This window comes from Delphinapterus leucas, chromosome 10 (genome assembly GCF_059928025.1).
Source record: "Delphinapterus leucas isolate spDelLeu-1000000601 "Yukka" chromosome 10, BTC_Dleu_Yukka2, whole genome shotgun sequence".
NCBI lineage: Eukaryota > Metazoa > Chordata > Mammalia > Artiodactyla > Monodontidae > Delphinapterus > Delphinapterus leucas.
This window is the reverse complement of record NC_143138.1, coordinates 69134315-69156566: the sequence shown is the minus strand read 5'-3', so window position 1 is coordinate 69156566 and position 22252 is coordinate 69134315. Positions and strand designations below refer to the sequence as shown.

General features: G+C 47.3%; 1 protein-coding gene across 7 annotated transcripts in view; it reads left to right on the top strand.

The window, feature by feature from the left end:
• Nucleotides 1–3621: 3621 nt before the first annotated feature.
• STIMATE (STIM activating enhancer) overlaps nt 3622–22252 on the top strand; it is a 55803-nt gene continuing 37172 nt past the window's right edge. For 5 of the 7 annotated variants that reach the window (XR_016394732.1, XR_016394734.1, XR_016394731.1 and 2 more), the window contains exon 1: nt 3635–4026. Coding sequence is in view for 3 of the 7 variants with exons in the window: in XM_030762374.2 (XP_030618234.1) it covers nt 3867–4026 (160 nt within the window). In the remaining 4 variants the exon portion in view is untranslated. Of the gene's footprint in view, nt 4027–22252 lie in introns of all 7 variants that reach the window. The other 2 variants (XM_089919465.1, XM_030762375.2) reach the window with 2 other exon arrangements.

Here is a 22252-nt window from a genome sequence, read left to right as displayed (position 1 = left end):
TGTTCTGTGTTATCAGTTGGCCTTTCGAAGATGAAGGAGAAGGGAGCACTAGCAAATGGAGTATAACTCTCAGTAGGGACTGGGTACCCCCTTTAAAAATTTGAATGTCTTTGGTCTTGGGTCCACCCAAAGTAACCATGTGTCATGGTCATGGTGCTGGCTCGGAAACCCTGTAGGACAGAGCCTCCTGCAAAACCAAAAAGAAATCAATCACTTTCATGCACGTATAACTCTTCCTTGATTTTATTCACTTTACAATGTTTTGCTAGTGAATTTTGATGATTCCCTCCCATTGTGTCAGGATGTATATGCTTTGGAAATTTGAATTTATCTAAATAAGTCACCTATGGACTTGGAGTTTTGGCAGGAGAGTTCTAACCTCCAAGCCCAGTCCAAATGGATCTGGTTCCAAGCCTGCTCACCTGGGATCTCCTCTGTACTTGTACCAGATTTCACAGGTAGTTCTGTTTCTGAGGGCAGCCTTAGGGGTGAAGGTGTAGAAGGTGGTGGGCCATAAGTGCACTGGAGATCGATTTTCTTCGTTCTAGGGTTTCAGAAGTCTTAGATTTTTGCAAGAACCAGCAGAACCAGGAGTGGGGGTTGGAGGAATGGAGAAGTAGGCCTAAAACTCCATTCCTTTATGTCTTTTCTGACCTGACACACCATTTGGGTCTGTTCTGGTGCCGTGGCCTATCGCAAAGGACTGTCTTAAAGGGAAACAAGCCACAGCCTTGCCGGACATGTCTTTAACTCCAGCAGTAATGGAGTTAAAGCTGTGGGAGGCAAGGGTCTCCGACTATTTCTGGAGGCAAAGGATGACACTGGCTAGTGACATGAAGCTACCATTGCTAATAGGTGTGCCTGTTCTCAGGATGCGTGGGAACTCAGTCCTACGGGTTTCTACATGTTTTCGTTTATCTAACTGCATGCCTAACTTGGTAGAGTGGATGTGAGCGTGAGCAAATAGTGTTGAAAGGATGAAGGTAGGCTCTTGGGGCAAATCAAGTCACAAAGCAGATGACTGAGGGAGGTTACAAAGTTTAGACAAAATTAAAACTTATCTCCTTTTGCAAGAAGTCTCTTGGGAAGTGTACTTTGAATGTTTCTCTTGAGATTTTTAAGTGCTCGTTTTTTTCCTCTTCCTTTTTTTTTTTTCTGTTGACTATTCTCTGAAGACAATCAGAGGCCTGCCAGTGTGGGACTCCTGGCTGGTTCCAGCACTGTCCTTAGGCCCTTTTCTAATACTAACTCATTGGAACTGATGCACTTTAATGTATGTTGTCCTTTTTTTTTTTTTTTTTTTTAAGCTGCTTGTTTGGAACAAACTGAAATGCATATTGCGTTGTATCCTTCCTGCTTACTGTTTTTCTCTTAATTTTAAAAGTTATGCATTGAGGATAAAGTATACTTAAGGAGAAATATGCACAAGAATACCTATTAAAATAACTTCCATCAAGTTTGATGGTATAACTTCAAGGGATTAAAAAATAACTATTTTGGATGAATATTTTGCATGGGTTTTTTTTTTTTTTTTGGTTTGTAAATAAGAGTGTATATAAACGTGTGGTATGTTATGACAGTTTTAAGTGGTCGTGAGAAAATTAAAACAGGTCTTAAGGTATATTTAACTTCCTTTGACAGCAAAGAAGGCATCTTGACCAGAGTAAATCCTTCAAAACTGTTTCCAGTGGGACCTCAGAGAATCATCTCTGAATGGAGGAGAAAGTTCCTTCCTGCTTCAATAAAATTAACCTTTCCAGAATTCTCCCCCCATCCTTCTGTCTGATCCTTTCCCCTCTGGATCTGGGTACTTTTTAATTGCCGTTCAGAAAAGGTAGGAAGAGCAGAACTTCCCATAGTGAGCTTGCTCCCGGCACCGAGGACTCTGCCCCGATCGCTGAAGACTGCTTCTTGTTCTTTACATTTGCCTTGGCACAGCAGCGACGGGCCTTAGGGTTCCTCCACATCTGGATGTGCAGAGCACTGCTTTGTCAAAAAAATTCATTTTTCAGCTCTGTGTGCAATTTTCCTTGAGCTGTGTCTTCAAGCAATTAATAATCTCCTTATGCCCAACTACAATCTCTTCGGCTTTAAGGACACATCCTATTGTTTGGTTCTCTCTAAACGTGGACTGTAACTGTTGAGCATACATACCCATAAGGGACCTTCTTAGACTTAAAGACGGTAATGCAATTTTTCCTTACCTGTTTATTTTCTTAACCTGATTTTCTGTATTTTCCCATGGTCAATACTTGTGGAGAGTTTTTAATTTTATAAATTAAAAATCAATTTAATTTAAAAAGCATTTTGTTGCATGCTCTCTGCGCCAGGCACTATGTTGGATTCAAGGCTGAGAGAAAATCAGTTCCTGCCCTCAGGAGGCTTACACTCAACTGGGAGAGAGAGGTGTGTACAGCCGTCTAATTTAGCAGTCTGAAAAGTTCTAGTGGAGCAGCACACACAAGGTAATGTGGATGCACAGTGGGGACAGGGGTGTCAGGCAGGCCTTCAAGCATGAGTAGCAGTTCATGGAGCAGGGAAAAGGGAACAGTATTCCATGCAGCTAGAATGCCATGTAAAGGCACAGAGGTGTGGAAGTGCATTGTAAGAGAAGGGCTGGAGAATTGGCTCTAGGGAGCCAGTAGCATTTGTGTTCTCCAGATAATCAAGTTAATATTCTTGTTAACCAAGAAAGCTTTTGGATATCATTGACCTTTTATGTAATTGGAATTTCTTGATGGCTATCTTTAGGGGAACTTTCCCTAGGTTTGGTATTTATTGTTCAACAAGTGTACCCCAGTGTCTACTGGAATAATACTGTGTGTACACTGGCATTAAGTGGATGCAGTCCTGGTCAGGGACCTGAGAGCACCAACAAGAGGTGTCGGGAGAAAAGCCAGAGGCAGCTCAGAGGGTAGGTGACAGAATGGGGAGTAAAGGCCCTAGTAGAGGAAGGGAGCAGGTTCTGAGGAGTCAGAAAGGGTTGAGTGGGAATAAATGTGAGTGTGTGTGGAGGGAGGCCCTGGAGACTGACAAATACCAGCAACCTGGTTTTCTTTTATGAATCACGTTCAAAATGAACAAGATGGGGTTACATCCACGTGTTTACAGCATATACCCTGTATATTTTTAAATGAAGGCAGTTGGATTGAAATGACCATTTAAATTACGTTTATGGGAGGAAAAGTCGATTCGGGGCCTGAATGATGAATCTAATAAGACAAGCCTTTGGCCAGGATACTGGTACTAACAAGGAAAGTACAAGGACACCGAAGGTCTGGGTTGGAAAGAATATGCTTGTGTGCGGAGTCAGATTGTTTTCCTCCACGACCTGCCTCAGAATAATCCAGCCTGCTTGCCGAAAATGCAGATTGTTGGCCACCGTCTCAGAACAACTGAATCGGAATCTGGGGGTGGAATCCAGAAGTATTTTTTCATAAATTCTTCAGGGGTTTATCTTAGAGGGAAAAAAAAAATTTCGTCACAGATCTACCCTGCTCCTGCCCTCCCGACCTGGAGCTCGGAGTCCGGGCTTGGGCTCTCAATCCGTTTTGCGCAGCCCAGCTCACCTGGTCTGTCCTACCTGTGGTCAGGATCCAAAACACCGCTCCCTCTCCGGCCGGAGCCCCGCCCCTGGTGGGGGGGAGAGTAGGAGCGGCCAAGGCCCGCCCTCACGCCGGGCCTGGCCAATCAGGCGCTGCGGTCTCAGACGTCGCGTTACGCGCGGCGCCGAGTCGGCCGCGGGGCTGAGGTACCGGCTCCCGGCTCGGACTCCGGGCTCTGGGCTCGGTGGCGAGGGCCCCGCAGGTAGCGAGGCCGGGCGGGCGGCTGGGCGGCGGCGCCCAGCGCCCCTCGCCAGGCCCGCCATGCAGGGTCCTGCCGGGAACTCGAGCCATTCACTGCCGGGTGGGCCGCCTTCCACCGTAGCGTCCGGCGCGGGCCGCTGCGAGAGCGGTGCGCTCATGCACAGTTTCGGCATCTTCCTGCAGGGGCTGCTCGGCGTCGTGGCCTTCAGCACGTTGATGCGTGAGTCTGGGACCCCCGCCCTCCTGAAGCCCTGTGCCGCGAGCCTCGGGCCCACCGGCCTCGGGGACCCTCCTGCCTGAGGAGTTCAGGCCTTGGGGACACGGGCCCTTTGGCGAAGGTGCCTTCCTCCCGCGAGCCCAGGCTGGGCATTCCCAGACGAGGGGGATCTTTGGCCCCGACCCAGAGTCCTGGGTCCCTCGCCTTATCGCGGCAGCTTCTAGTCAGGGGTCACCCCTACTACTCTTCTCCCACCCGCGCACACCTCTCTTCTGAGATGCCCCCCTGCAACCGTGTCATCGCAAATTAAAGCTACCCCACTTAACAGCCTACGGCCATGACCCCCGGGAGGCATATTCTTTTCTGCCCCCTTTTAAAGGCTCTTCTTAGCCTCCCCTTCGCCCCCAGTCTGATACTGAGCTTTTTTCTTCACCTTCACTTCAGGATTTACTATATCCCGTTCGCATATAGATCCTGCCACCTTGCAATACCTGGCTTATTAGGCCGTGCATTCCGTTCCCAGTACTACTTCCCCCGGCCCCGGCCCTTCACCCTCAGCTTAATTTTCTGTTTTGGTTGGAGCCGGACCCACCCAGAGTGCCTTCTTCCCCGCATCTCCTTTTTCCTCTCCTTTTCCTGAACAGGCTCACCTGTTCCATCTCTGTCCCAACCGTTCCTAATTAAGTTGCATCTCAAGTCTCCCCTAGCTGTTCCCTTCCCCAGCCCACTTTTGTTTATATTTCAGGTATCCTTCCTTTCCATGAGACTTGGGCAACTTAGGAGCTTAGTGGAGAAGCAGACTCAGAGGGTCTGAGGAGGTCTTAGAATTCCTGTGCTAAGTCATCAGGGGCCCTTCCTTGAGAGCTTCATAATGGGGAAGAAAGCCCCAGATAGCCCTTCTGGAAAACCAGAAGTTCCAACGTGTTGTCATGTGTGCCACGTGTTGAGGGGTTTTGTTTTCTTAGTGTACATCCTTCCTTTTATTAAAGTGACAAGAGACCTAGTAGCCCTGTGATTGCATTTCGGGGAAAGGAAGGGTTATAACTATTTTGACAGAGGTGTTATTTCCAAAATGACTTGTTCTCAAAATTTCCCCACTGTGCTCACGTGGGCAGAATGGGAAGTTCCTGCAGAAGGTATGCTCCTTGGCATCTGGGAAGGATCCTGCAGCTGTGTGTGTGCGTCTTGTAGGGTCCAGTTGCTGGAGTTGCAGCTTTGCTTGTTTATGATGTGTGGCTTATTTGGGTGAATTCTCCCAAGCTTTAGGGAACCTTGAAGAGGCTATTCTTGGACACCACTTTTTTTCTGGTTGCCTGGCCTTCGTAAGTCTTGCAACAAGTCCCAGACTGTATATGTTTGCTACTTTTTCTCTCCTTTTTAGTCTCTACTTGCCTTGCTGTTTTCCCTGCTGAGCAAATACCCACTTGTTCCCACAGTAATAATTTGTGACGACTTAGCGAAAATCAGCTTCTGACTTGGGTGCATGAACTGTATGTCCGTATGTTGGAGACATTGTGCGTGGGTCTGCACTCCCCTCCCCACGTTTCTCTCCTCCAGCTGGCCTTCCTTTCTCCCTAAAGGAACTCCAGGCTTAGGTTTTATGTTGTTCCCTGACCTAAGATTTCTTAGCATAGCCCTGGCTATTTTCATGGGTTTGATTGGTGCTGATGGCCCCACTAATTCCCTGGGGTTTGATACTTGTGATTCAGAGAGGGAAATGTGATTATGACAGGCGGAGTTGCTCACCGCTGAGAAGTGTGCTGAGTTGAATGTGTTCAGAGTGATGGTGCTGGCCCTGCGAGTCTTCAGGGACACAGTCACTTCTTAATCTTCACTGTGAGCATGAGTGCAAATCCCGCCGTGGTTGGTATATTCCGTATGCAAAGGTGGAACTAGGAAGTGGTTTCTTGCTCAGTGTAAGGCTAGATGTGGAGGGAGCTTGTGGCATTGGGTAGTAGGTCCTGGGACAGTGATGAGTAGGGGTGATGGGGGGAAGAGTTGGAAAGGCTAGAGCCGTGTCTGCCCTGAATACAGGCATGGACATGGATCGAGAGCCCTATTCTCCCACCTAGAAGCAAACAGCAGCCCAAGGGGAGTCCCACTGATCGAGACCCAGTCAGGGAAGTACCTTTCTTCTCTTTAACTTGTTGGTTCTATTAAAATAGAACTGTGGGGCTTTTCCATTTTGCAGGGCTGGGAAGAGGAGGAAATCTCTTAGGAACTGCTTTACATTTTGAAATGGACTTTATTGGGGAAAACGAAAGGGGGTGGAGGTGGTCTCAAGGAATTGCTCCTGCAAGCTGCTTGGCTGTCTTCCTGGTCACAGTGCCTGTTCCTCAGTCTGGCAGAGCTGCTGTCAGGAGTGCCAGGCTCCCATGAAAAGACTGCTCACCTTGCAGCCCTTGAGGGAGGTCTGGGTTCGTTAAGATGAGGCCACTCCATCCTATATCAATTCCATCATTGGTTTCTTCAAGCATATTTTTTCTCTCTCCCTCTCTTTTTTTTTTTTAGTTGGCTGTGCTGCGTGGCATGCGGGATCTTAGTTCCCTGACCAGGGGTCGAACCCGTGCCCCCCTGCAGTGGAAGCACGGAGTCTCATCCACTGGACCACCAGGGAAGTTCCCAAGCACATTTTAAATACCAGTCATCTCTCCTGAGCAGTTGAAACTAACAGTCCCTCTTCTCTTTGGAGTCACAGTCTTTTCCGTTCCGGTGCTTTCCTCCTCCAGGGCAATGGGCTCGGACACTTCTGACAACTCCCCAGTTCTTGGGGCAAGCACTATTCCATTTTCCTGTTGGACCAGCTCTGTTGTATAGGATGGACCCATTTCTCTGCCAGACAGGCTGTGTGGTATTTTTCATCACTTCACATCCTGATTTCAGTGACTCCTCAGACCACTGTTTTTATGTTTCTTTTTCTACCCAGAAAATTACTTTTTCTCCATTTACAGGTTGCTGTGTTTTTTACCTAGAAGTAAGGGTTACCTGGAGGAAGACCCTCTTATATCTCAGGAGAGGATTTTGATTCTCACGGGGATTTCTCATCCTGGTGCTCGGCTCACTGTGTGGGGATCTCCAGACGTCTCTGGCCAGGCAGTTGAGAGTTGGTGTGCCAGTTGATCTATATAGCTGATTCTTTAAGCTGCATAAACATACAAGCCGCCATCTGCTGGCATGTCCCAGTGTCAGCATCGCCTTGTTCAGGGGGTGAACTTTCCGGAGGCTTCGGCTAAGGTACCCTGTGTGTCCAAGGAAAGCCAAACAAAGTCAGAGGCAAGCTTTTAAAGGGCCTTCCCCCTCTAGGCTTTCTGGAGTGTCACTGAAAGTCATCGGGTGTCTGAGTAGAAGGAAATGCTTTAAACGAGGGACCTTTGTCATGCTCTACCTGCCGAGCAGCTTGTTTTGGTGGCTTTATCTGTAGTCTGTGACTCAGTGAAGTCACAGCACAGCAGAGCTGAGCAGTCCTGGAGCTGCCCTGTGTGTTCCAGTACAGGGCAGTGGCCCAGCCATCAGCGAAAGGTCAGTATTGGCCAGTGTGTGTGTTGGCATTAGGGGTATATTTACTCTCAGGACCTGTAAATGCAAAGCAGACTCAAGCCTCCTTCACCATGCACCATCAGAGTCCTGGGCTGAAGTGTAGACAGAATTGGCTTTTTAACAAAACAAGCATTTTGAGAGCTTGGATAAATCTACCTGCCTATTTTCATGTTACAGATTTGGGGACTATCCAACTGAGAGAAGGTGTCATTGTTTTATGAGGACACTGATGGTGCTGAGAAATGATAGCATTTTTCCTGAGGCCCAAAGTAACATCACAGACTAGTCTACCCAGCTTTGAAATCTTTTTTTTTTTTTTTTTTTTTTTTTTTTGTGGTATGCGGGCCTCTCACTGTTGTAACCTCTCCTGTTGCAGAGCACAGGCTCCAGACACGCAGGCTCAGCGGCCATGGCTCACGGGCCCAGCCGCTCCGCGGCGTGTGGGATCTTCCCAGACCGGGGCACGAACCCGTGTCCCCTGCATCGGCAGGCGGACTCTCAACCACTGCGCCACCAGGGAGGCCCCCCAGCTTTGAAATCTTAATCTCAAATGAGTCCCTGCTGTTCTGGCACGTGGTGAACTGGCCTCCCTTTGTGTTCTGTACAGACATAGGCATGTTGGGACAACCTTTCCTGGGATCACCTGTCCCCACGCCATCCTAATTTTTATCTTAAAAAATGTCAGGTATACAGAAAAGATGAAAATAATGCAATGAATGCCTATCTGCCCTCCACCTCGATTCAGAAATTGTTCACCTTTTGCCACATTTACTTTATCTCTTTATACTTTTTTTTTTTGGCTGACCCATTTGAAGGTAAGTTGCAACCACCATCACACTTTATCCCTAAAAACTTCAGTTGAGTCTCCTAAGGATAAGAATAGTTGTCTACATAACCACAGTTTCTTTTTTTTTTTAATGAATTTATTTTTTATTTGTTATTTTTTGGCTATGTTGGGTCTTCGTTGCTGCGCGCGGGCTTTCTCTAGTTGTGGCGAGCGGGGGCTACTCCTTGCGGTGCTCAGGCTTCTTGTTGCAGTGACTTCTCTTGTTGTGGAGCACGGGCTCTAGGCATGCGGGCTTCAGTAGTTGTGGCTCGCGGGGTCTAGACGCGCAGGCTCAGTAGTTTTGGCACATGGGCTTAGTTGTTCTGTGGCATGTGGGATCTTCCCGGACTAGGGCTGGAACCCGTGTCCCCTGCATTGGTAGGTGGACTGTTAACCATTGCGCAACCAGGGAAGTCCCCATAACCACAGTTTCATGATCACACCTAAGAAAATTTATAACCCTGCAATATCACTTAATATCTAATATTCACACTTCCCCTAACATCACAGGTCTCTTATAGCTGGAGTTTTTTAAAAACTATGATCTAATCAAGGTCCACACTTTGCACCTGGTTATGTTTTTAAGTCACTTTCACCCTAAAAGAATCTCCCCTGCACACATACACACACACACACACACACACACACGAGGTTTTTTTTGTTTTTTGTTGTTGTTTACTGACATTGCCTTTGGAACAGTCCTGGCCAGTTGTTGTGGACGGTGCCCCACCTTCTGGAGTTGTCTGGGTGTTACCTTGTTGCGGTTTTTGGGCGTTTCATGGACCCCTGTGTTTCCTGAGTTGGTCTGGAGGAGCCATTAGATTGCGATAACCTTTTTTACAGAGAGAACACTGCGTGAGCAGTGTTGCATGCTTCATGTTACACAGCACCAGGCGGCATGTGACATCAGTCCCACTGTTAGTGATAAGGTCAGTTACTGGGCAGAGAGGGCACGTCTCCAGCTCTCTCCCTTATAGGGTACATTTTCCCCTTTGCAGTTAATACATTATCTCTCTGGTGGTAATACTTTGAGATCTTGTGAATATCCTGTTTCCCGGTAACTTTTCACTTCTGGTAAAATAACGAAACTCAGTGATGGCTGAAATGGAGCTGGAGCTCATATGTGAAGGTGCCATCTCTGGGCCTGGCACCCATCACACGGTCAATAATGTCGCCTTCCTTTCCTATCCCACCCCGGAGTGCCAGCCAAGGCCCAGGAAGAGCATTCTGTCCCAGGCTGCTGTTGTGCCCACAGGGGAAAGGAGTGCAGCCAACATTAGCATGGAGGCCCGTTAGGGGGTCTTTATTTTCAGAAAGTTTTCGGTTTTCTAAATGCTGATTCATCTGGTAGCATTTATCCATAATGGTGATGGCCTTTATTTATAATAAAACTTCACTAATTTGGAATAAAATCAGGGCAGGAGGGAGTTATCTGAATTAGGGGACAATCTGAGTTGTAATGCATTTTTTGCCTTTCAGATACCTTTGTTTTTCAAGTGTTGCTCTATTGGAACCTATCAAGCCTTTACTGCTTTAATGAGCTGTTTAAAATCCTCTGCAGTTAGTATAGTGTTTGCATGAAGATGAAGTCTCCTCCTGTTGAAGGAGTTTTACAAATGGTTAAAAATAGCAGAATCCCTGGCTCTGGAACCCATCTGACCTGGGTTTCATTTCTGCTTCTGCCACATACTGCCCTTGAGCAACCCACGTATTTCTTGAAGCTTTGGTTTCCTCCCCAGCAAGATGGGAGTGATGATTTTTCTGGAACTGAGGATTAGAAGGGTGTGTGTAAGGAAGCTGGATTGGTGTCAGGCACATGTTGGGCCCTCCATAGTAGGAGGGGGATGTCATCCTCATTGTCATTACAGTATTCACATTCAGAACTCAGCTGAAGAACATCTCACAGGTGCTTGAGTAACTTGTTTTCTGAATTAGGTTAAACATTTCCCTTTCTGTCTTGTTTACTCAACATGTTTACCTTTAGCCCTCTTCTCTTAGACTGCATAATAGTAAAAAAAAACAAAACTGTAACCCAGACAGTATAGCGATTGCCAATTCCAAGTTAGCAGACACTCAAACCAGGTGGCTTTGGTGTAAGTAATAATCCCCTTCCTTCACCTGACCCTTTCTTGTGTTTTCGCCTACGGAGTCTCATGTGGGCCCTGAGCGGGCAGTGGGTGGACTGGGGCAACCCATTTACAGGTGACGAACCTGCATCCAAGTCCCTGGCTTCAACATACCCAGGTCCTGTGGTAGCAGGTGGTAACACTGGCTGCTGGAGCCCACTTTCCTGCAACTGGCTCTTTACTCAGTCCCTAGTATGCCGGCTCTTGTGCTCAGCACTTGACAGTGCTTCACAGGAACCTGGAAGGGAGGCGTTGTTTTCATTCTGCAAACAAGGACAGTGGGCAGGTAAAGTGTGTAGCACAAGGTCCCGGTTGGTAGGTGCAGAGCTGAGATGTAAGCCGGGTCCCTCAGGCCCCAGTCTCTCTCAGCCACTTCCCCCGATGCCTTTTTTCACCCCTGTCCACGGGTGCACTTATTACTCTCTATCCCTGGCTACTTCACACCCCCCCCCCTTTTTTTTTTCCTATTTGTATAATTTCGAGTTTCTTTCTTAATGATTCTTCTTTATGTCCAGAGTATTATCTGGAACTTCAGATTATTTTGTGGCTATTGATAACGTTAAACGTATCAATTTGAAAAGACCTACCAGTCCTTTCGTGCATGTTTGAATTCCATCTTAGGTTCGCTTTTCTGGCCTTGGCCTTTGTGAAGGTTTGCCCTGGCTATGTGAGGATGGCGAGCCCACCCTGGGACTGAGGTCCAGCCTCTGAGGTGGAGCCTCCCGGAGCTGCAGGGAGGCGTACATGAGTCCATTCTGTAACTCGTGAGGAGGGATTTCCAGGGCCCTTGGTATTTAGGTTACCTGCAAGTTTCACAGAATTTGTTTCCCTGGTGCTATATGATTATAAGGAGCGCCGTTAATAATCTTAAGAGTTAGGGATGGCCCTTAAGAGTTATCCTTTTCTTCATGTGTACATAGAAGTGGTCCGTGCATCTCTTTTAGATCACTCCACTGCTAGGAAGTTATCCATCTAACCCAGGGTTTTTCAACTTGGCACCATTGACATCTTGGGCCAGATAATTCTTTGTTTTGGGGGGCTGTCCTGTGCATTGTAGGATGTTTAGCAGCATCCCTGGCCTCTACCCACTGGATGCCAGTAGCTCCCCCACCCCTGTTGTGACAACCCAAAGTATCTCCAGACATTGCCCAGTGTCCCTTGGGGGGAAAATCACCCCTGTTAAGAACTACATTTGTTCAGTTTGTAGACTCAGTCACATGCAGACTCTGATGTGAGCTCTAGCAGAATGGATCTGTTAAGGACCTGGGTGCCAAGTGTGGCCTTGACAAAGAAGAGCTGAGACCCAGTCCCCTGTCCCTGAGGGACTCACAGCTGGAGCGGGCTGCGTGCGTGCTGGCAGATCATTCCATTGCAGTGTGAAGAGAGAGGGCTGTAGATGTTTGAACAGACTTGAGAGGAGTGATGAAGGATTCTGCCAGGAGACCTTGGGAACCATCTCTGAGGAAGCCCTGCTTGGTCACAATACTGGAGGTGAAGGAGATGTGAGGGGCTCTCGAAACAGAGGGAGTGGTGAGGGCAAAGGTCCAGGTAGGAGATCATAAGCGTGGCCATCGGTTCTGGGGGCTGGAGATAGTGGGGACAGAGGCTCCCAGAAAAAAAGGCAGTGTGCTTGGAGGGATTCCAGAGAGCTGCCTTTTTTCAATTTCAGGCCTATTTTCTACAACTTAAAAAGGATGGTGAATTAAGTCAGGTTCTGTGTTTACCTCAGGCTCCTTTTGTTTGTTTGTTTTGTTTTTTTGGCCGGGCCACGCAGCATGTGGAATCTTAGTTCCCTGACCAGGGATTGAACACTCGGCCCCTGCAGTGAAAGTGCGGAGTCTTAACCACTGGACCGCCAGGGAAGTCCCTACCTCAGGCTCCTTTTGCATTGTTTCTTTGAGAACCTTTGTTTTAAAGCAGTTTCATCACATTCTTTTAGACCTCATGGGGTCTCCCAGGGAAGGTCTACTGTTTGTATCTTTGGGGCTGCAGGAAAAGAAAGGGGAACCCAGTGACCTTCTCCCAGCCCCCTAGCCTATTGGCAGTGTGCCTCCTGAGATAGGTGGTGTGATGATGTGGGCAGACCTGCTGGGCCTGCTCAGTGCCAGGCATCGTGTAGTAGCCCAGTTAGTTCTCGCAGCCACCCTGAGAGGTGGGTGCTAATATTGTCTCCCTCTCGTACATAAGGAAACTGAGTCACAGGGAGGTTAAGTAACCTGCCCAAGGTCACACAGCCAGGAAGTGGTAGAGCCAGGCCGTGTGGCTCTGGAGACATTGCTTTTTGCTTTTAGCTAATAAGGGAAGCAGCTCCTTATTTGTAACCGGCTTCTGTTGACTGTCTACCACACTCCACACAGGTGTAGACAAAGTGGAGATGCTTCCATCCCTGGATTTTTGGTTCAGCCTTGGTTGTGGACAGCTGTTGGGTGTGGGCACAGAGAATAAGCCTGGAAACCTCTAGCCCCCTTGGGGCCCCAGGCTGTGGTGGGGTTGGGCTTTGCTAAAGAACCTCTCCCGTGAGAACTCCAGTCCTCAGCAAGTTCTAGAACTCCTGCACTAGTACCGCGGGGTTGCCAGCCCCTGTAATCGCATGTTTGCCTGTGAGAAAAGGACTTCTCATTTGAGTTACTGCAGCCCCGGCTTATCCGACATGACCCCCCCCCCACCGTGTTCCCTTTGATTTAGAGCATCCTTTGCATTCTAAAGGGCATCTTGCGCTGTGGTCAGGTTCCACTTGAGCCACTTTGCTGGAGGAGGAAGCAGGAGCTGGCAAGGCTCAGCCTCCCCCAGGGAGAGTGGGGAGGAAGGGTTAGGCTGGGGTGCTCAACCAGTGTTTTCCTTGGCTCTAAAATTTCTTCTAAAGACTTGGTTTCAAGGATTTGTGGCTTTTCCTATCACCAATGAGTGATAGGTGTCAAGAGCTTCATGTTTTTTCTCTGTTCTCTCTCATGGACCAAGTTGTGTGCACAGTAGTTTGGGACACATGCGTTTTTTACACATTTACCTTTCTCAAAAGGCTTTATTTCCCCCCAGCTTGTGTTCTAGTCCGTGGGCTTTTCCAGCCTCTTAAGCTCATCGGTGTTCTTCATGGGCTTTTCCGTTTTCTTTGAAGACATTTTCGCTTAATAACGTGAAAAATGATGCAGAAAGATAACACAGTGACAACTCCTGGGTTAAATGACACAAGCCAGGCCGCGGTCCTGAGGAAAGAGAGAACAGTGGGAGCGCACACGAGCCTCTTGCCAGCCCCTCGTACACTGTGTCTTGGCCCCAGCGGCATCAGAGCATGAGAGCAGGCTTTTCTATCTGGGTAGTGAGTTTGGAGCTAAAATATTTGCAGGTGGTTCCATCTAGGCCGTGCATGGAGCGGAGACTCACTCAGCGCTCCCTTGAACGGCACGCAGCACACATGCGCTGACCTTCCGGCTGGGATTTTGCTCTTGGGGTTTCCAGACAGCAGGCTTGAGGACTGCAGGTCTGCTGTTTCCACCGCTGCCCCACCCTCAGGCTGGTGATGAGGGCCGGGTGTTGGGGTCCCACAGACACAGTGTAGGGAGACTTAAATGAATGTGTTTATTCTGGCAAGAGCCCTGCTTGTATAATTCTGTCCCCAAATTCTCTGTGAGAAATCTCATCAGTTACTGGCAAAAAAAAAAAAATCAGTTCTGTTACATGAAATTAGAGTAAACAGGAATGTTAAATTGCATCTCAGTCTGCTTAGCAGATTACATATTGATTTGTTTTTCTCAACATATGTTAAACTAAATAATTTACTAATACGCCAAATAGGAAAAATCTCCGGGGAAACATCCAACAAGCACTGTAGTCTTGCTAAGGACCTGCCTGAGTTCAAGGACCACTGCTGCGGATGGGACAGCATCCTGGGTGCAGCCGTTATACAGTGATCTTGTTCTCCCAGCAGTGGAGGTTCTCGGGCCGGGCCAGCGTAGACAAGGCTCAGGCTGAATTTTGCTCAGCAGTGATGTGAGGCATGAGGGCAAGGAGAGCTCGGGCCGGGGGGCGTTGTCTGACGCTGTTCAGAGCAGGTGGACCGCTGAACCATACCAGGAGCTCCTGGGTCCTTGCTCCCACTGGCCATGGCTGCCAGTGGTATTATGCAGTGGGTCCTTCTTTGCCTGGGACTAAGATGGCATCCTGGCATCTTGAAGGACAGCCGGGCTCCTGGACCTGGTGCCCCTATCTTTGTTTCTGAGCTCTTTCTTTGCTACAGACATTCCAGCCACCACAGTCTGCACTGTAGCCCAGGCCAAGGAGAACAGCCATGATACCAGACAGTGGGTTGCAGCAAGATGCCACCTGCTGCTCTTCTTTCAGCCCCAGCACCTGCCAGACCCGTTCCTACCTCCTCCCCTTACCCACAGTCCTCTTTCCCCTAAGTGCTTTTCTCCTCCCACCCCACCTCGCCATATCCTCCGCATCTTCCAAGAAGCGCGCTCCCTAACGACCTTAGCCATTACTACTCTCCTTTGAAGTTGAAGGACATACAGTCTGTACTGTACAGGTTAGGCCTCTGCATGGCTCTGCCTCTCGCTGGGCTGGGCTGGGCTGGCTTGGCTGCCAAGCTGGTGCTGGCGCCCTGGCTTGGTGCTCAAGGCCAAGGCAGAAGCTTGCTCCCTACTGGGAAGCTGCTCAGAGGGAGAGCAACGGGGCTTAGGAGGTGGGGGAACTGAGATCTTTCTCTTCTCTAATCACTACACTCTAATCACTACATAGTTCAGAATTCATTTTCTAAGAACACAGGTGTTCTCTTTTAGAACCATGGTACAATTATTAATGCTCGGGAAGTTTAACATTAACATGTTATTGTCAATCCGCAGTCCGTATTCAGATTTCATCAATTGCCTGAGTACTGTCTTCATAGCTGTTTTCTCCCGGTCCAGGGTCATACTTTGGATTCAGTTGTCACATCTCTTTACTCTGTAACAGTTCCTCAGCCTTTCATTGTCGTCTTAGCTTTGATGCTTTTGAAGAGTATAGGCCAGTGACTTTGTAGAATGTCCTAGATTGGGTTTGTCTGATGTTTTCTCATGATTACATCCAGGCTGTGTGTTTTTGGTGGGGATGCTGCATAAGTGATGCTGTGACCTCTTCAGTGTGTCAGACCCTCGGGCACCTGATGTTGGTTTATCCCAGTATTGGTGAAATTCTCTGACATCTTGGGTAAGGTGGTTCCTCTGAGTGTCTCCAATGTGAAGGTAACATTTCCCCCTAGTACTTAATAAGTAAATTGTGGGGAGGTATTTTGAGACTATTTAAATGTAGGATCTATTTTCAGTCTTCCTTGTAAAGCCTCTTCTGGGTTGGAGGGCAGAACCACAGGCTCTGAAGGTGCTTTGGCCAGTTTTGGGTCTGGTGACAATACTAGCACTCACATTTGTAGAGTGTTCATTATGTGCCAAGCCCTGTACATGCCTTACCATTTACTTCTCACATTAGCCACGTGAGGTGGGTACTCGTATTACCCATTTTATACCTGGAGAAACGGAGGCACAGAGAGGTTAAGTGAATTGTCTAAGGTTGTGGCAGCCAATAAGTGGGATACTGGAATTCAAACCCAGTGGGTCTCACTCCAGTGCTGGGGCTTTTCACTGCTGTGTGTGCAGTGTTCACATGCAGTTCATGGCACAGGGACGCTGCTTCTCTAACCTCTGGGCTTCCATGTCCTCTGTGTGTGGAGTTCTTCAACACCATTTGGTTCTCATTGTCCGTCATCGGCTTGGTTTTTCGCTGAGAGCATCAATGCAGTTATTTTTCTAGGCATGATAGGTGGACTAGGAAAAGCCAAAGGCTTTTCATTTTGAGATTGGAATCCAGTAGGGCATGTCGCTGAAGCTGGAGGAATCTTTCCTATGTGGGTAAATTTAACACTTGAGCCCATGCAAATGTAGATGAAGAGGCTTTTGCCAGAGAAGGGGCCACTGGTATAGAACTCACCCTCCTTCTATAAGCAGTCAGAAAAGAGGCCAAAATATTATGAAACAACCGTTTGCAGAAATTGGACAACAGGCAGCTCAGGATCCCTGAAGGAAAAGAAAATAATGAACTGAGCCCTCTGGTCTTCCCCTCAGCTTTCTGCTGGAGGTAGTTTCCAGATCTCAGAGCAGTGAGGCACAACCCAGAGTCCAGCAGCCTTGCTGAGTTGAGAAGACAAAGTTGAGGAAGCCAGAACAATTGGAAATTTCAGGGACAATATGGAGAAAAAAGGGCTACATAGAGGAAAAGCTCAAGACATTTGTTCAGAGGTCTCAACTCCTTTTCTGGATATTAATCTGTGTGTGCATAGGTGAAACTCACAAGACAGAGCAAGGGGGAAGCTGTTGTTACCGAAAGCTCTGCCTCTCTGTGCACCAGTGCCAAACTGAATCTTGGAGACAGAGTTTTAGGTGAAGTAGAAGAGAATAGCTTTATTACTTTGCCCGGCACAGGGGGACACAGCAGGCTCCTGCCTCAAAAAACTGTGTGTCCCAACCGCAGATGATTTGATGAGGGTTTTACAACCGTGGTTCAAGGATGGGGTCTCTGACAAGATCTGGGTGTGTATAGGGTCTGCACTCCTTTAGTCTCATCTCAGGTGGTCTCCTAATCTTGATGACCTTCTCTGGTCCCTTTAATCTTGCCTCAAGTGGTTTCTTGACTGCTCCTCCGTTGATTAGCAACTGTTCGAATCTGCCCTTTGGAACTCAGAAAAGGTCATGGAGGCTGGATTCTTGCCTACAAGAAATGGGGGACAAAAAAGACCTCCGTGCCTGGGGGCCCCACAGGGCCCTGCTCAGTTTCACTATGAGCTGGACTATTTAGGACGGGAAGAGGTTTTTCTTTACAGTTAACGTGAGAGACGTTGTTGAACACTGGGGGCATTCACTAGACACCTCAAAAGAACCATGCCTTATCTAGCCCTAGAAAAAAAGAGTACATGGCTTAAAAACAAGCCTTGATACCATACACAAAAATTGAGTAAAGGGCTTCCCTGGTGGCGCAGTGGTTGAGAATCTGCCTGCTAATGCAGGGGACACGGGTTCAAGCCCTGGTCTGGGAAGATCCCACGTGCCGCGGAGCAACTAGGCCCATGAGCCACAACTACTGAGCCTACGCGTCTGGAGCCTGTGCTCCGCAACGAGAGGCTGTGATAGTGAGAGGCCCGCGCACCGCGACGAAGAGTGGCCCCCACTTGCCACAACTAGAGAAAGCCCTCACACAGAAACGAAGACCCAACACAGCCAAAAATAAATAAATTTTTTAAAAAACTGAGTGAAAATACGTCACAGCTCCAGATGTAAACGTGAAAACTGTAACACTTATAGAAGAAAACGTAAGAGAAAATCTTTGTGACCCTGGGAAAGGCAAAGGTTTCTTAGGATACAAAAAGCTTGAACCATTAAAAAAAAATAATAAATTGGGTTTCATCTAAATTAAGTATCTCTGGCCTTCAAAACATACTGTAATGAAAATTAAAAGGTAAGCCACAGACTGGGGAAAAATATTTGCAATATGAATATCTGACAAAGCATTTGCATTCAGAATATGTAAACAATTCTTACAATTCAGTAAAAAGACAATGCAATTTTAAAATAGGCAAAGCATAGACATTAAGATATGCAAATGGCCAGTAAGCACATGAAAAGATGTTCAATATCATTAATCATCAGGGAAATACAAATTAAACAATGATGAGATACCACAGTACACCGACAAGAATGGCTAAAATTAAAAAGATTGACGATACCAAGAGTTGAAGAGACTGTGAGCTTTGGAACTCTTATAGTACTGCTAGCAGAAATATAAAATGGTACAACTACTTTGGAAAACTGTTGGAAAGTTTCTTATAAAGAAAATTACACCTACCATACCACCTAGCGATTTTACCCCTAGATATTTATTTACCTCAGAGAAAAGAAAACATTATGTCCATGAAAGCACTTTCATAGCAACTTTATTCATAATTGCCCCAAATTGGAAACAATCCAAATGTCCATCAGCACATGAGCAGATAAACAAACTGTGGTATATTCCTACAATGGAATCCATGTCAGCAGCTAAAAGGAATGAGCCACTGATAAAACAACATGGTTGAGTATGCTGAGCAAAAGTACGCAGATAAAAAGAGTATATACAGACTTCCCTGGTGGCGCAGTGGTTAAGAATCTCCTTGCCGGTGCAGGGCACATGGGTTCAAGCCCTGGTCCAGGAAGATCCCACATGCTGCAGAGCAACTAAGTCCATGCACCACAACTACTGAGCCTGCTCTCTAGAGCCCACAAGCCACAACTACTGAAGCCCACGCTCCTAGAGCCCGTGTTCCACAGCAAGAGAAGCCACTGCAATAAGAAGCCCGCGCACCACAGCTAAGAGTAGCCCCCACTCGCCACAACTAGAGAAAAGCCTGCATGCAGCAATGAAGACCCAATGCAGCCAAAAATAAATTAATTAATTAAATCTAAAAAATAATAATGAGCACAGTGGAAGATAGAACAGTGAACCAAGTGGAATGTCTGGAACTGAAAATATAATTTCTGGAAATTTTACTGGATGGACTTAACAGAAAATTAGACTCTGAGGAATAATAGATTAGTGAATTGAAAATACAACCACAGAAGCTTTACAAGTTGAAGCACAGAGAGAAAAAAGACCAAAAAAAATGAACAGAGCGCTTCCCTGGTGGCGCGGTGGTTGCGAGTCCGCCTGCCAGTGCAGGGGACATGGGTTCGTGCCCTGGTCCGGGAGGATCCCACATGCCACAGAGTGTCTGTGCCTGTGAGCCATGGCTGCTGAGCCTGCGAATCCAGAGCCTGTACTCTGCAACGGTAGAGGCTGTGGCGGTGAGAGGCCCGCGTACCGCAAAAAAAAAAAAAAAATTAACAGAGCCTCATGGGACAATATCAAAGGTCCAACATGTAATTGGATTTCTAGAAGAGGTGGGAGAAAAAGGGCAGAAAAAATATTTTAAGAGTAATGGCTGAGGGACTTCCCTGGTGACGCAGTGGTTAAGAATCCGCCTGCCAACGCAAGGGACACAGGTTCGAGTCCTGGTCTGGGAAGATCCCACATGCTGTGGAGCAACTTAAGCCTGTGCACCACAACTACTGAGCCTGCACTCTAGAGCCTGCAAGCCACAACTACTGAGCCCACGTGCCACAACTACTGAAGCCTGCACACCTAGAGCCCGAGCTCCACAGCAAGAGCAGCCACCGCAATGAGAAGCCCGTGTACCTCAACGAAGAATAGCCCCCGCTCACTGCAACTAGAGAAAAGCCCGTGCGCAGCAACCAAGACCCAACACAGACAAAAATAATAAATAAATAAAATTTAATTTAATTTAAAAAAAAAGAGTAATGGCCGAATATTTTCCAAAGCTGATGAAAACTAAACTCACATAGGAATTCCGTGGCAGTGCATTGGTTAAGACTGGGTGCTTTCACTGCTCTGGGCCCAGTTTCGATCCCTGGTCAGGGAACTAAGATCCCACAAGCCACGAGGCACTGCCAAAAAAAAAACCAAAATGTAAACTCAGATCCAGGAAGCTTAACAAACCCCAAGTAGGATAGACACAAAGTAAATCACACTAAGCCACATCATAATCAAATTGTTGAAAAACAATAATAAAAAGAAAATTGTAAAAAGCAATGAGAGGAAAAAAGACATTATGTAGAGGGAAATAAGCATAAGAACTAATACAGACTTTTCATACAATTATTCAAGCCAGAAGACAATGGAACATCTTTTTTGTAAATTAATTTATTTATTTTTGGCTGCGTTGGGTCTTCGTTGCTGCGCTCAGACTTTCTCTAGCTGCGGCAAGCGGGGGCTACTCTTTGTTGCGGTGCATGGGCTTCTCATTGCGGTGGCTTGTCTTTGTTGTGGAGCACGGGCTCCGGCTTCAGTAGTTGTGGCTCGTGGGCTCTAGAGCTCAGGCTCAGAAGTTGTGGCACACAGGCTTAGTTGCTCTGCGACGTGCAGGATCTTCCCAGACCAGGGCTCGAACCTGTGTCCCCTTCATTGGCAGGCAGATTCTTAACCACTGCGCCACCAGGGAAGTCCTGGAACAACATATTTAAATGCTGAAAGTAAAAACCTGTAAACCTAGGATTCTATATCCGGTGAGAAGTATCTTTCATAAATGAAGGCAGGAAAAAGAAAAAAAAAGGATGATCCTTTTTTACCCAAAGCAAGTGCCTCCAGTCCTTATATACTGCCATATCAACTCAGCTCCTGGAAGCTTTTACAAGTTTTGTCATCTTTAGTTATAATCTCAAGAGTTAAGTCTGATGGTAGCAAATTACAAAATTGGGGAGAAATTGAGTTGTTTTCCTAACTTTAAGAATAACTTTCACCACATTAACAAATAGCAGTGCAGCAGTGTGGCTTTGAGCTCTTAGAGGGCATGCTGGGAAATCGTGATCCCAGTGCCTCCTCTTTATTGTCAGCTCCTCCACCCTTCCCTGCTCTGCCGAGGCGTGCTATAAATACCAGGCCCTAAGTCCTTCTTGATACCCCTCCAGGGCATCATTTGGGTCCATGCTGCCCTTGTCAGTAAACTTCATGGCACTGATAGGATGTCCCCTTGTCTGGGTGAGTGAGAACCTGAATTGAGCTTACAATACCTTTTTGGTTGTTGCAGCAGAATAGGGGAAGGGAAAGCTCTTGTAGGGATGGACAGAAACACTGGTGACAGCGTCTAGTTCCTTGTTCTTTTTTCTTGCCTTGGAGGGCTGTTAGCCACCTAGGTCAGCAGAGAGCATGAGCGTGTCAGCTAAGATTGAGCTGAAAAGTAAAGCAACAGCTTCAAGTTTCCCCTTGAAAGGTTCACCCATTCCACGTTCAAAAATAAATAAATATTTTTTTTAATTTAAAAAAAGCAATGTACACATCTTAATTAAAACATACTTTAGGGCTTCCCTGGTGGCGCGGTGGTTGGGAGTCCGCCTGCCGATGCAGGGGGCGCGGGTTTGTGCCCCGGTCCGGGAGGATCCCACATGCCGCGGAGCAGCTGGGCCCGTGAGCCATGGCCGCTGGGCCTGCGCGTCCGGAGCCTGTGCTCCGCAACGGGAGAGGCCACAGCAGTAAGAGGCCCACGTACCACAAAAAAAAAAAAAAAAAAATTATTGCTGAAAAATGCTAGTCATCATCTGAGCCTTTAGCAAGGAGTAGTCCTTGTGCTGGTGGAGGGTCTTGCCTTGATGTTGATGCTGCTGACTGGTCGGGGTAGTGATTGCTGAAGGCTGGGGTGGCCGTGGCAGTTTCCTAAAACAAGACAGCAGTGACGTTTGCTGCATTGACTGACTCTTCCTTTCACTTGAACACTTAGAGGCCACTGCAGGGTTATTAATTGGCCCAACTTCAATATTGTTGTGTTTCAGGGAACAGGGAGGCCTGAAGAGAGGGAGAGTGATAGGGGAACGACTGGTGGAGCAGTCAGAACATATGGTATTTATGGCTTAAGTTCGATCTTATATGCATGCTGCTTGTGGCAACCCAAAACAGTTACAATAGTAAAATCAAAGGTCACTGATCACAGGTCACCATAACAAATATAGTAATTTTAAAGTCTAAAATATTGAGAGAATTACCAAAATGTGACACCGAAACACAAAGTGAGTAAATGTTGCTGGAAAAATGGCGCCGATAGATTTGTTCGACGCAGGGTTGCCACAAACCTTCAATTTGTAAAGAACATAGTTATCTGCGAAGCACGGTAGAAAGAGGTCCGCCTGTATTCTTATTA